This window comes from Phyllobates terribilis, unplaced genomic scaffold (assembly GCF_046119375.1).
Source record: "Phyllobates terribilis strain yellow unplaced genomic scaffold, ASM4611937v1 Scaffold_7__3_contigs__length_470593459, whole genome shotgun sequence".
Taxonomy (NCBI): domain Eukaryota; kingdom Metazoa; phylum Chordata; class Amphibia; order Anura; family Dendrobatidae; genus Phyllobates; species Phyllobates terribilis.
The window spans coordinates 291,316,089-291,329,418 of NW_027362767.1; the positions used below are offsets into that span (position 1 = coordinate 291,316,089).

The 13,330-nt window shown below is 39.4% G+C and overlaps 1 protein-coding gene across 1 annotated transcript in view; it reads right to left on the reverse strand.

The window, feature by feature from the left end:
• Positions 1–13,119, reverse strand: part of TEX11 (testis expressed 11) — a 321,481-nt gene extending 308,362 nt beyond the window's left edge. Inside the window, exons 1-3 of the mRNA XM_073642366.1 lie at positions 13,012–13,119; positions 6,393–6,477; positions 5,220–5,299 (exon numbers count right to left, since the gene is read on the reverse strand). Of these exons, the coding sequence (XP_073498467.1) occupies positions 5,220–5,299; positions 6,393–6,477; positions 13,012–13,110 (264 nt within the window). The 5' untranslated portion in view covers positions 13,111–13,119. The remainder of the gene's footprint in view (positions 1–5,219; positions 5,300–6,392; positions 6,478–13,011) is intronic.
• Positions 13,120–13,330: the final 211 nt, after the last annotated feature.

Genomic DNA, 13,330 nt, shown 5'->3' on the forward strand with positions numbered 1-13,330 from the left:
AGATAGGGGAAAGCTGTCCCTACCGTAAGACTAAGCTGAATCCCTACGATGTAGCGGGCTGCCTGTTCCTTGTGAACAGACCCGCCTTAGTCCTCGGCTAGTCTGAACGAAGACCAATACAAATAATGGAGGGGTCCCTAAAAGAACTAAGATACTTTCAAAAGAAAATCGCCGCACTGTGGTCTAATGGTGCTCAAGTAGGGGCCGAACCCGCAGATATATGAAAAAAGCCTTGGCACTCGGAATGTTTCCAAATGTGAAAATTTTATTATTGCAGTCCAAAATATTATAAAACGTTTTGGTCTTAGTGACCTTCATCAGTTAACGCATGTTAGAATGTGGCTAAGGATACTGATATTCACTCAGTATGGACGATAATGGTAAGGACCACCTTATTGCTTCATATGACCTGGATGGCGCCAGAACGCGGTGTCCTAACATGCGTTAACTGATGAAGGTCACTAAGACCGAAACGTTTTATAATATTTTGGACTGCAATAATAAAATTTTCACATTTGGAAACATTCCGAGTGCCAAGGCTTTTTTCATACACCTAAAAGAACTAAGGACTGGGACAAAAAAATGGGACACCTCCTAAACAGAAATTGTTGTAGAACACAAAAGACAAACTGACAAAAAGTACTAGAGGTCCCAGAGGACCAAAAAAAACAGACAGAGATAGGCACCGAAGCACCAGGCTAGCAAAACAGTCAAACAACACTGAAGTCCAGCAAAGCCAGAAGGGCGGAGCTGGAATATAAAAGCAGATGGTCACGTGACCGCAAAACACAAGATAGAAAAAACTAACAGGATGGTTCTAACATCTGCAGTCACACAGAGTATCTGCGGACTTATCGGTTTGGATCAGACATCCCCTTTAAGGAGATGATCACATTTTTTTGTACACCGATTTATTTCTATTTTGCATTTCACAAGCATGGCACATTTGTAGGTATTGGTAAAAACACCTATTTGGTGTTTTGTTTCTTGAAAAATACACAAAGAACGTTTTGAGCGTTGTAGATACTGAAACATCAAATGTCATTTTATAGGATCAGATAGACCTCGCACATTCCAGGAACTTATTTTGATCGTCTTAGCCATAAAGAAACTGTAAACAGGTTTTGTGAAAGCCTCCCTCATATCCTTAATTGTAAATATATCTCGCCCACGGACTCCGATCCCGTAATTTTTTTTTATAATTTGGATTGTACCCCCAGACATTTAAAAACAGTGAAAACAATAAAAAGAAAGAACATATACAACTTTAGGTTGCTCTCCAAATTGGAGAGTGGGAGGAAAAATATGTCTTCACCTAAATAGACATGACTACCATTCTAATCTTTTTACATCAGTGTGCAATATTATTATGTAAGTACCGTATTTTCCGGCGTATAAGGCGACTTTTTAACCCAGAAAAATGTTCTCAAAAGTTGGGGGTCGTCTTGTACGCTGGGGGTCGTCTTATAGAGCGGGTGCTCAAACTTCCGAGCCGGACTGGAGAATCTGGGGTCGCCGCATATGGTGGAGGGAGCTCAAAAACGGCCGCAGCCGCATCCCTGCCGTATGCAGTGAACGTATGAAAGCAGCAAGGGCGGCGCTGTACAAGTACAGTAGAAGAAAATCCACTCACCAGGTTTCGAGGAAAGAAGTGACTTAACGAGGTCTCGATGATGAGGTGAGGGGGCGCCTCACAGGGAAGGTGTAAGTGAAGGGCGGAACGAGCTGCAGGCGTCCCTGACGCCCAGGGTATGGAAAAAAGAGATAGAGCAGCGCTGTGCCCAGAAAAACACGCCTCTTTCACCCATCTGGCCCACCCTTGTATCCTATTACCTTCTTCTCTGCCTCTCAGATCTCGCACATGCGCGCCTGCACCGCTTCACTGCAGTCCTCAAGAGAGAGATCTGAGAGGCAGAGAAAGAGGTAATAGGATACAAGGGGGGACCAGACGGCTGAAAAAGGCGTGTTTGCGCTACCGCTCTGATAGTCTTGGAGACAGGGAGGGCTGGGCAGGTAGGGAGAGCTAACCAATCCAAGCAGACTTTGAATACAACAACCAGCCAATCGCTTGCCGTGATTGGCTGGTTGTTGTATACTTGGTACCACATACAGTACAGCACCAGTATCTGTACCTGTTCATACAGTATAGCACCAGTACATACTGTACAGTATATAAATGTCCAACAGTCAAAACCCCATCATGGCTCCACCAGCAAGAAGAAAGAAATTTAAATTTGTAAACTTTGCCATGGAACATAATAAGTGCGCTGCTGCAAGACAATATGGAGTAACAGAAAAGATGTTTCGGGACTGGAAAGCAATTGAAAAAGCATTAAAGAGTATGACAAGGGGTAAGTGTGCATTAAGAAGAGGCACCCCACATTGGCCAGAACTCGAAAAACATGTAGCAGACATGGTGAATGAGCATCACCAAAACGGTTATGTAGTAACACGAAATAAAATACGTTTGTTTGCACTTCAGTGGGCCAAATCTAACCTAGATCACAACAACAGATTTAAGGCCACTGTATCCTGGTGTGCTAGATTCATGGGAAGGCATAACATGGTACTGAGGCAAAAAATGAAAATTGCCCAAAAAATTACCTGCAGATCTTGATAGCAAAGTAAATAGTTTCCATCGATACATAATACAACAGCGCACTAAACATGGCTATGCGTTAAGTAGTATTTCAAATATGGATGAAACTCCAATGAATTTTGATATGGTTGGAAATAAAACTGTCCATCAAAAAGGTGAAAAAACAATTTTAATTAAAACAACAGGGCATGAGAAGTCCCTTTTTACAGTGGTATTAGGATGCACAGCTGATGGCGCCAAACTGAGACCAATGATTATTTTTAAAAGAAAAACAATGCCGAAACTCAAGTTCCCTGTTGGTTGTTTTGTACATGTGAATGAAAAAGGCTGGATGGATGAAGAAGGGGTAAAGCTATGGCTTGATAATGTATGGAGCAGGCGACAAGGTGGACTTTCTCAAAAATGTTGTCTGCTGGTGTGGGATATGTTCAGGGCTCATTTAACTCCCAGCACCAAGCAAAGGCTTTCAAGACTAAACACATATGCGGCAGTTATTCCTGCAGGATTGACATCATTGGTACAGCCGCTGGATGTGTGCCTAAACAAGCCTTTTAAAGATCGCATTCGAGAACAGTGGAATTAATGGATGGATAGCGGCGAAAAGTCATTCATAAAAGGAGGAAACATGTGTGCTCCACAGTTGGATGTTTTGTGCAAGTTTGTCATAAAAGCCTGGAATGATATTGATGCAGAAACAGTAATCAAGTCTTTCAAGAAGTGTGGAATATCAAATTCATTAGATGGTATGGAGGATGACTACTTGTGGCAAGATGAAGAGGAAGCCGAAGCTGAGACCTCACCATCTGATACAGAATTCGATCTATACGATGACTGCCTTACAAATGTATCACAAGATGTCATTGATGTACTTATGATGTCAGACAGGAGGATTTTGAAGGCTTTTTTTAAAGGGAAACTGTCACGCCAGCAAAACCTGTAAAAATAATGTAACTTGCAGTTATGATGGGCGTTGCTAACTCGCCAGGGACTTGCCCAACACTTGCTCTCTCTCTATTGTTTATCTTCCTCCTTTCATCATCAGTTCCAGTTTGGTTGACAGCTTAGAAATCAAACAGCAGGTTTATTGTCTTATCCTTCCATTCAGCTTTAGAGTGAATTAGGAAAAGTTTAATCCTCTTGCACTTTTTTATGTGTACATGTTTGATGACAAACAGCCTTATGTTTGTAAGTGACAGTTTTCCTGCTAAGTACCTGCATGTCATAAGCATTTGAATTAAAATTACCATATCGAAATCAAATCTGATGTTTTTTTAATTTTTATTTGGTATGCATTGGGAGAGGGGTAGTCTTATATCCCAAACTCTGTATTTTAACTGGAAAAGTTGGGGGTTGTCTTATATGCTCAGTCGTCTTATACGCTAGAAAATACGGTAGTATAACTTTTACGCACTTCAAACTCCCAGGTACTCGCCTGCGATATCTTAAGACTATAAACTGCTCTTTTAGTGTTATAAAATATGGATAACTAACATCATGTATTAATTAGAATAAATATTCTGGATGCAACGATACTAACTATGTGTACTTTTTGTTTGTACATTGTTCTTATGTTAAAGCTTTGGTGTTTTTTTGTGGTGAAACAGTTTTCTGTAATTTTTTTTTTGTGCTTGTTGGTGTGTTTTGTTTTTTTTTTTCACATTTTTCATGTTTTATTGAACGTTTTATTACTTTTTTACTTAGTCCAGCAATAGGACTTGAATATTTTTCACTTTGATTGCTGGTCTTATACCCTTCAATATTTCTGTATTGCAGTGCATGAGACCCGTAAGTTTTACACTGACATTTGGCCTGTTAGGCAATCGTTCTACGATTTGGTGACAATGGGGCTAAAGAGGGAGCCCCCTCCATTAGTTAACCATCAAGATATTGATGACACTATTTACAGGGGATTAAACAGCCATATCACCAGAACTATAACTTCTTCTTTTTTTTGGCTACATTGGTGTTTGAAAGCTTGTTTATTGAAGGTCAATCTGTAATTTTATTTGGTATAATTTTTGGACCAAATATATATAGGATTTTGTTTCTTTTTTCTTAAGAAAAAATGGTTAATTACAATTTATATGATTTTGTTTTATTTTGGTAAACTTTTTTTTTTTACTTTGTTGTTGTGATTAATACCTACTCTTACATAGAGACAGGAGAATATCACACATCATCTCTTTCCTGTCCTTGTTCCCACAGCCAGATGTGGCAATACCAGTTATGTGTAGTATTTTTGTTCCTTTAGTTTTAATAAAATAAAACATAAATAATAATAAAACTATGTGTAAAGGAAAAAGGTCATTTATTTTACTTCAGACATTTTTGTTATTTTTCCATACACATTGCAGGGATTTTTTTAACACTGGTGTTTCATGCATACAATTAAGCCACACAATTTGGGTTCACCCTAAAACTGACAGGCAGCCAATTACCTAACAAGCTTTTGCCCATGGCAGACAAGGGACAGAGATAGCCTCCTTTCTTAGCAAAATCACTTTGGTGAGTCAATAATTAGGACCAATTTAAGCATATAAAGGCCAATTCTGCAAAATTGGGAAATGCTCATTATAATTTTAGATACTTAACAAAATGAAGTTTGGGAGGATTTACATACCAAAATGTTTCTCTCCAAAATTTCTTCAGATGGCTCCAGACCTTGACACCAATACCCAAGCCTGCATGATATATGCCGTACTAAAATAAAATAGATCATTTAATTGACAAACATCATATTATTAGATTACTAACTGAGCTATTCATAGACTGCATATAAAAAATGGCCAATATAATGTGGACACTCCTCCTAAATATTAAGCTCAGGTATTCAGTCACACCCATTGCAAGCTAGTACCTAAAATAAAGCCCACAGCCATATCATCTCCATAAAGAAACACTGGTAGTAGTGTAGGTCATGCCACCTTTACCACAAGTCAGTTTGTGAAATTTCTGATTTTCTGTCCTTTTCAACAGCAAGCGGTAATATTGCAAAGTGAAAATGTAGTGAAAATGTATACAAGTATTAACAGCTCATTCGAAAGTGGTAAACCATGCACATTCACCTGTCCAAAGAATAGGTTATATTTTGTGGATATGTTGGGGTCCAACCACTGGGACCTCCAACGATCTTGAGAGCAGGGTTATTATATAACAATCAGGATAAGTCTGGGTCCTAGTCTTTAACAAGACAGAAAGAAAGAGTCTGTATAATTTTTATATACTTTTGCATCCTATTTTGAAACTACCCTCATTGTGAATTCACAAGCAGCAGATTGGAAAATATCTGTGACATTCCCATTCATCTGAAAGCACCAAAAATGACAGCAAACAACTCTGTGTTTTACAGGTCTAGCAAACACCAAGACTAGCATTGGTGTGTAAGAGACGCATGAATGTTAATGAATTAGGCACATCTTACAACAGCGTGGCACCTCAACTAGAAATGTTACTAAAGAGACGAACATTTTGATGAAGTTTCCATCCCACTTTGGTAAATCTGGTAAAAATGCTGCAACATTTCAAGGTGTTTTATACCCAAATTCTGCCTTGATGAATAGGGCATTGTGGCTGGAATCACATGTGCATTGTTTGAGATAGGGTTTTTTTTAGTCAAAGTCAGAAGAGAATTCAAAAAGGAAGAGCAAGTGTAGACTGATAAATCTCCTTTCTTTTGTAATATGGCCACAAAAACTGAATGTGTGATTTCATCCTAAAAATGTAAATGCATACCTAAAAAGCAAATATACTCCAAAATACCCACATTACATAACAGATCATATAAAATATTTACCCATAGCTCGTTCCATTTCTGTAATTGTGTCTTCTGCTCTCTTAGTAACTCCCCAATTCCACAGGTTAATAGCACATTCCTCTGTCTATAAGGTAAAAAGATATTAGGTATTTAATATCCATTTATCAAATTTAGATCCTTTAATGAGCAACAAAAGAGCAATCACTACAGAACGGTCATGCAACTCTAACACTGAGCAGTAAGGTTAAAGGGTCTGGTCTCCAGGGGACAAGGGGTTCAGAAGATGGCACTGGCCCCACCTTGGAATATGTCATAAACAGCTTCACCACTGTTTAGAAGAGAGACAACGGTTACAGGTCCTGCCCTCAGACAATCTCACTGTAAGATTTGACTGTTAACTTATTCTATAGTCTAGAGGCTATAGAAACAAAACACTACATCATTTTTTATGTAACAGTGTTTTAGCTTATAGGGCTGTACATTTCCAATTCAGCGATTATATGGATGCAGAAATTGTGCCTTTGCGATCTGAAAAACTTAAAGGAATTTTCTTGTACAATGAAGTTTTATGGAATGGGACAACCCCTTTAACAGGCTAAATTATTTTATTAAATTCACAATTCGCATTTGCATGTATGATTTCTCTTTAAAAAAATTGTCATTGTCAAAATATTACATTTTGAGGTTTCTTGAGAACTGATTTAGGAACCAATAGATAGTATACAGTCTGAAGGACCAGTGCAGGACTAAGTGTATGTGCCCACGATACATTCCAGCCTGCGGCCCCGATGCTGCGGAGGAGCTGCCGGCGGATATGCAAATGAGTGGCGCCTTTTTTTTTAATCACCTGCGGACTTTCCTCATAGAGGTTAGGTCTATGGGGAAAGTCCGCATGTGAATCCACAAGAGAAATTGACATGCTGCGGTCTGGAAAGTCAGTTTCCGTGGGTGAGCAGCAGACGCATAGTGGACATGGGATTTCTACAAATCCCACCCACTATGCTGTAACATCTGGCCGCTGTGGGTTTAACGCTGCATGAGTCCGCAGCGTCAAACCCGCAGCAGCTCTGGATCGTGGTCACACAGCCACAGAGTTTGCAAGAACATTAACCCGTTCCCGATATGGCCAATTTAAGTTTGTCCGATTTTGCTTTTTTCCTTCTCTTTTTTACAAGAGACATAATTTTTTTATTTTTCTGCCAACATAAACATATGTGCGATAGTTTTTTGCGGGACACGTTGTAATTTTGAATGACAACATTCATTTTACAGGAAAATTGGAAAAAATTCCAAGTGCAGTGAAATTGCAAAAAAAACCCTGCAATTCTGACATTGTTTGCAAGAAATTCCTTTTGCGGCATACATTGTGTGGTAAAAATCACCCAGTGATATGATACTTCTCCTCAGTATGATTACGGTGATATCAAACTTGTACTTTATTAGTGTCAAAAAATTGTAAATTTTGTAAAAAAATATATATATATTGTGTCGCCATTTTCAGAGACTCGTAAGTTTTAATTTTTCTGTGTCAGGGCTTATATTTTGAAGAGCAAGACAATGTTTTTATTGTTACCATTTTGGGATAGTTATGACATTTTCATTGCTTTTTATAGCACTTTTTGCGATGTTGTAGCAACCAAAAGATGTTTGTTTGTGATTTAGAATTTTTTCTGCTTAAAGTGTTTACCGATCGGGTTATATCTTGATAGAGCGGACATTTCTGGACGTGGCAATACCACACGTGTATTTTTTTTATTATCTTTATTTTTAATGGGGGAAAAAGGAGGTAATTTTAAGTTAAGGTTTTTATCTTTTTCATATTTTTTAAAGCTTTTCTTTTTTTTTACTTTTTGCTGTTTTTATTAATCCCCTTAGGGGACTTGAACCTGCAATCGTTTGATTGCTTGTAGTATATACAGCAATACCACAGTATTGCTGCATATAGTAAAAATAGCGGTTCTCTTTGAAGCCCAGTCTGTCATGTGTGTGTCAGATGTGACAGACAGTCACTCTGGAGCCAGCTGCAGAAGATCACTGCACTTGGCATTGCAGAAGCCTTCCTGATCTTCTCATCTCTTTAGTATTGTTATATCCTTCTTCCTTTAGGACCCAGCAGCCACCTCCACCTTCTGCTGCTGATTGACACACCCTTGCTTGGTAGTTAAAAACTCTCAGTTTCTCCAGAGAGGCACCGGTGATAGTTCTATGTACCTCTGTGTTGGCTTGGAACTCTAGCAGTTGGCTAGTTTCTTCTCTGGTACCCTTGGAGGACAGTTGGCGTTATCTCTCTGGTGTCTGCTCAAGCTAAGTGTATCCCCTTTGTTTGTCTACCTTGTTGTCTTTAGTTTGTAGTGTACTGACTAGTGCTCACCCTGTCCTGTCCCTATCTAGGGTCAAGCTCTAGGGACATTCAGGGCTTAGGTTCCTGCTCGGCGATAGGTGTGGAGCCTATATAGGGATGGTAGGGTAGGCAGGGTGATATTAGATCTGCCTAGGGGTCTCCATTCCCCCTTTCCCTAGTGTTTAGGCTTCCTTCCCCTCTTCCCTTTGTGTTGCACTTAATCTTTCCCTCACCTTGCGTGACATAGTCACAGGCCATCAGCAGTTAATAAAATTTGCAAGAACAAATACATTTTCCTATGTTAAAGAATTGCAGTGTTGCCATAAAAATCGCATGCTATATGGTTGATCCGTATGGGATCTGATTTTTTTTTCACACCCACAGACTTGAACATGCAAGTCTCATCCAAAATACAGAACAGACTGGTGCATGCTGCAATATTTTTCACGTGGACATTCTGTCTATGTGAAAAAAGTGGTCATCTGAACCTATTGAATAACATTAGTCCAAGTGCTGTCAGTAATTTTCATGGACAGTGTTTAGGTTGAAAGTATGGTCTTGCAAACAGAACCCCAGGTTGCGGAGCAGCATTGTGAACATAAGTTATCTGCTCACTCAGTCTCACAGCTTTACAATGCCACAGGTAGCAGGAGAAAAAAAGCTGCCCTGCTCTGCTCACTGAGTCTCCGTGCTGAGCTGTAAATTGTCATGTTGACAGTTTACAGCAGAGCATAGAGACTCACAGAGCAGAATGAACTTTTTTCTTCCGGTAACATGGCGTGGGGCGGTAGCCTTGGGCGAAGTACTTGTCTTCCACGCCCCGGCACAATACATGAAGATGGGGGTCCTGGCTGGGTGTGTGGGCTTCGTCTATAAGGTTGCTATGCCCTTGCAGGCCGTATGATGCAAGTGACTTTCCCTGGCCAGAACCGGATATTGAACAGATCAGTGAGGGACACCACAACTCAAAAATAAACCATCTTTTACTGAACATCAACTTGGTAGGGATTATGTACAATAGATAGAGGGTGCATAACTTCATAAACATTTCCTTTACAACATTTAGCATCTTCACACACGGCCTCTTCCAGTTTTACTTGTTTCTGCCCCAAGTTCCTCTGCCTTCACCACAACCCAGCACAGTACTACAATCCAGGAAGTGAGAATCCTGTCCTCAACCCACAGTTCCGCATCCTCCTTTCCCAAAGGGGAACTAGGTTGTCACTGTGGCTGTTACTTAACTGCTTTGCTTGTCGACACCCTGGAACTCCCGCCTGGGGCACTCTCTTCGTCTCACGTTCCCTGTTCCTTCCTGGCCGGTTACCTCTCTGATTTATAAACTCAGGGCCATACTGCTAGGCGTTCTGTGCCAGAACCCGTCTCCAGTAAATCACTCTGTCCTTTTATCGCTTTTCCTTGCTCTGGTCAGGATCACACTATTTTTTTCCTCGGTCTTCACTCACTTCGGGGACACCCAACTCATGCAGCTCTGCTGAGTACTCACACCAAACGTCTGTTCTAGCTGCAAGCTAGGCCCTCTCTGACTCACTACCAGGAAGTCCTATCTTGGTACATATCCCCTATCTCTCTGGGCTAATCCCAACTCTTAATTATATCCATACCTACTCACTACCTGTTGCTGGACAGAACACAACTCTATCACATAATAATGCATCACATCACAGCACATATCAACAAGCGGAAATGTGGGAACAACTTCCATCTTCTTACACTCCTGCCGTATGTTCCATTGTAAATCTGTCAGGTTGAGTGAGCAGATTATTTATGCTAGTATGCTCCTCAGCCTGATCCGAAGAATATAGTAACTCATAGACACATGTCTGGAGCAGCGTTTCTTCAGGCTGCAACCCATCCTCCAAGATGAATTGGAGCCTGAATTAGTTGACGGCAGTAGTGATGAGCGAACGTGCTCGGACATGCATGGACTGCCTGTTTGTTGGTCAATCCATGCATGTGTTGTGGCTGTCGACCGGCCCAAGACATGCAGCTGCGGCGACTCAAACCTTTTTTTCAAGCATGCCGAAGATACTCAGTTAACCCCTTATCCGAGCACGTTTGCTCATCACTAGACAGCAGCCATCTTGGCTTTCTTCAAGGCCTTATTCACACATCAGTGTCTTAAGCAATCTGCACACAGATGCAGCATAGATGGTATCTTTGTGCTGTTCATTTAAAATGCTAACCTTACAATTACAATTGTGGAGCTTCAATAAATGACTAGCAGACAAACTCAATAAAAACGGATATGTGAATTATGCTTAAGAAAGATTCCCTGTGAGTGCACAACCCCCTCATGCTTTGCCTTACGCTTCATACAGTCATTTCATTATACAGTCATTTAATTTTTACCGGAAAGGTTATTTAAATGCTGTAGATAACATTCTGCTGGATCATCACGTAACAATGGAAACCAAGAAAAAAGGATCTTAATTGGACAATGTTTTAGTGTTATCAGAAATATCTAGATATTTAACTTCTGTAGTATGAACATGAAAAATGGCTATTTTATATTTGAAATCCATATTGAAATAAAATAGGAACCAGACATGTCAGCATTTGTAGGTATCCTACCTCAGTAGACTAGGGGTCATTAGTCCAGACATACTAAAACATAGCTTTAGGTTAAGTTTGCTAACAGTCTGAGGTTTAATCTTTATTACTGAAGGGAATTAGACTTTGTATATGCTGTGTTTGCTAGAACCAGAGACAGACGATTGCACAATATTGTAAATAAGACTACAGGCATATGGCTTAAGATGGAGAAGCTTATGGTAGTACCAAAAATATAAGTGGCTATCTGAAACCCATTATGATGTATCCAACCTTTAATTAATATTCAGATTATATATTCTGTGTTAAGGTATACTTTATCTGTGAATGTATCTTACTGATACATAGCTTCTTAACACAATATACTGTCTGGGAAGAAAATCTTGTTCTGATTTATAACCCGGTGTAGGATTTACTCTTATCATATGTAAAAATTATGACAGAAGTAGAATGGTCCGTGAGCAGATCTTGTCCGGCATTGCGTATCTGTGATAGCTGGCCACTGTCATGGGATTCAAATGTTGGTCAACAACCTATGAACTTTCATGCTTACATAATATTAGGTTGGGTAAGCCTTTTTCTAAAATATATAAAAGCTGTTGAAGAATTCAGTTATGGCAGAAGCATTGTGGACCTGTGAAGAGGACACTCTTCACAGTGTAGGACCTAGTACGCATTCTCTGCCCATCGCTGAATGCTTCTCCAGCTGAAGTTTCCGGACAGATGATGTGCATGCTACTAGGGAAATCTTTTTCTTCTTCTATCTAATAGTAAGTATGTAACCTTTATAAGTATTTAACCTTTGTAACCTTTAATCTACAAAAGTGTACGCAACATCATAATATCATACTATTCCTTTGATTCTGTATTTTATCTTTCAAATTAACTGTTATAAATAAAATTGCGTTATATTACAAGTGGTTGCCTTCTTTAAAGCCGTATCCGAACCTTATTGCTAAAAACTTGGCAATACAAACTTCCCACACAATATATATTTAAAAAATCCCATTCTCGGACACCGGACAGAAAGTATGGAGCTTTCAGACCATGCTGGAGATATCTATCATCTGCAGTATGCTCTATCCTTGAATTTATTTGCGTATGAACAGTTTTTACGTAGTGTATCAATAGAGGTGAAATATGCAGCCAATCCCTTGTAATATCTACATGCTGATGTGCGTCAGTTTTTTTTCACTCATTTTTAAAGGATTTCCATGCATGTATATACATTTAAGGTACCTAATGCGTAGAAGGATGCTTTGTTAGTCTTAAATTTATAATTCCAATAGAATGGTATTGCCCAAAATTAAATAATGGATATTAAGATTCTCTAATAAAGTGTAATCCATTTTGATACAAGTTAATTAAAAAATATTTATTTTATATAAATGGAGTTGTGAAGCCTTCATTAACCCCATAGCTACAAGTCCTATTTTATTTAAGAGGTTGTCACTACTGTGATATTAATGCCCACCATCAGATCAGTGGGAGTCCACCACCCAGCACCCCATCTGACCAGATGCTACATTCTCAGGCAGCGGCTGCATGTAAACAGTGTACGGAGTGGAGCACCACAACTCCGTCACACATTTAGGGGCTGCTCCAGAGTACTGCAGATCAGCTCCTATTCATTTGAAGCATATACGGTCATCATTTCATACTCATGAGAAGTCTGTATCTTTTTTCGCACCAAGTGGCTACAACCAACTGATCAAAGAATATTTTGTGCTGTTATCAAATACCAACCTGTATGTCAGGAATGCCTTGTTCATCAGCTGCTTCTAATGTTTTAATTCTTTTGTAAATTTGCTCAATGAGATTACTTATTTCAATGGTAGTCTGCATTTCAAGTAGTTCTTTAATATGGCCTTTAAGATTAAAAGATAAATACCAAAGTTATTTTAGTGGATACATATTTAGTGCATACATATAAGGAATATGCAAACAGATCAATGTTTCTGCATATTGTGCTTAAAAACATCATATCCACTGCTGCGCTCATTCAATTGCTGTTAAAATATAGAAATCCATTGCTACCTACCGCTTGAAGTTTTCCTCCAGAATT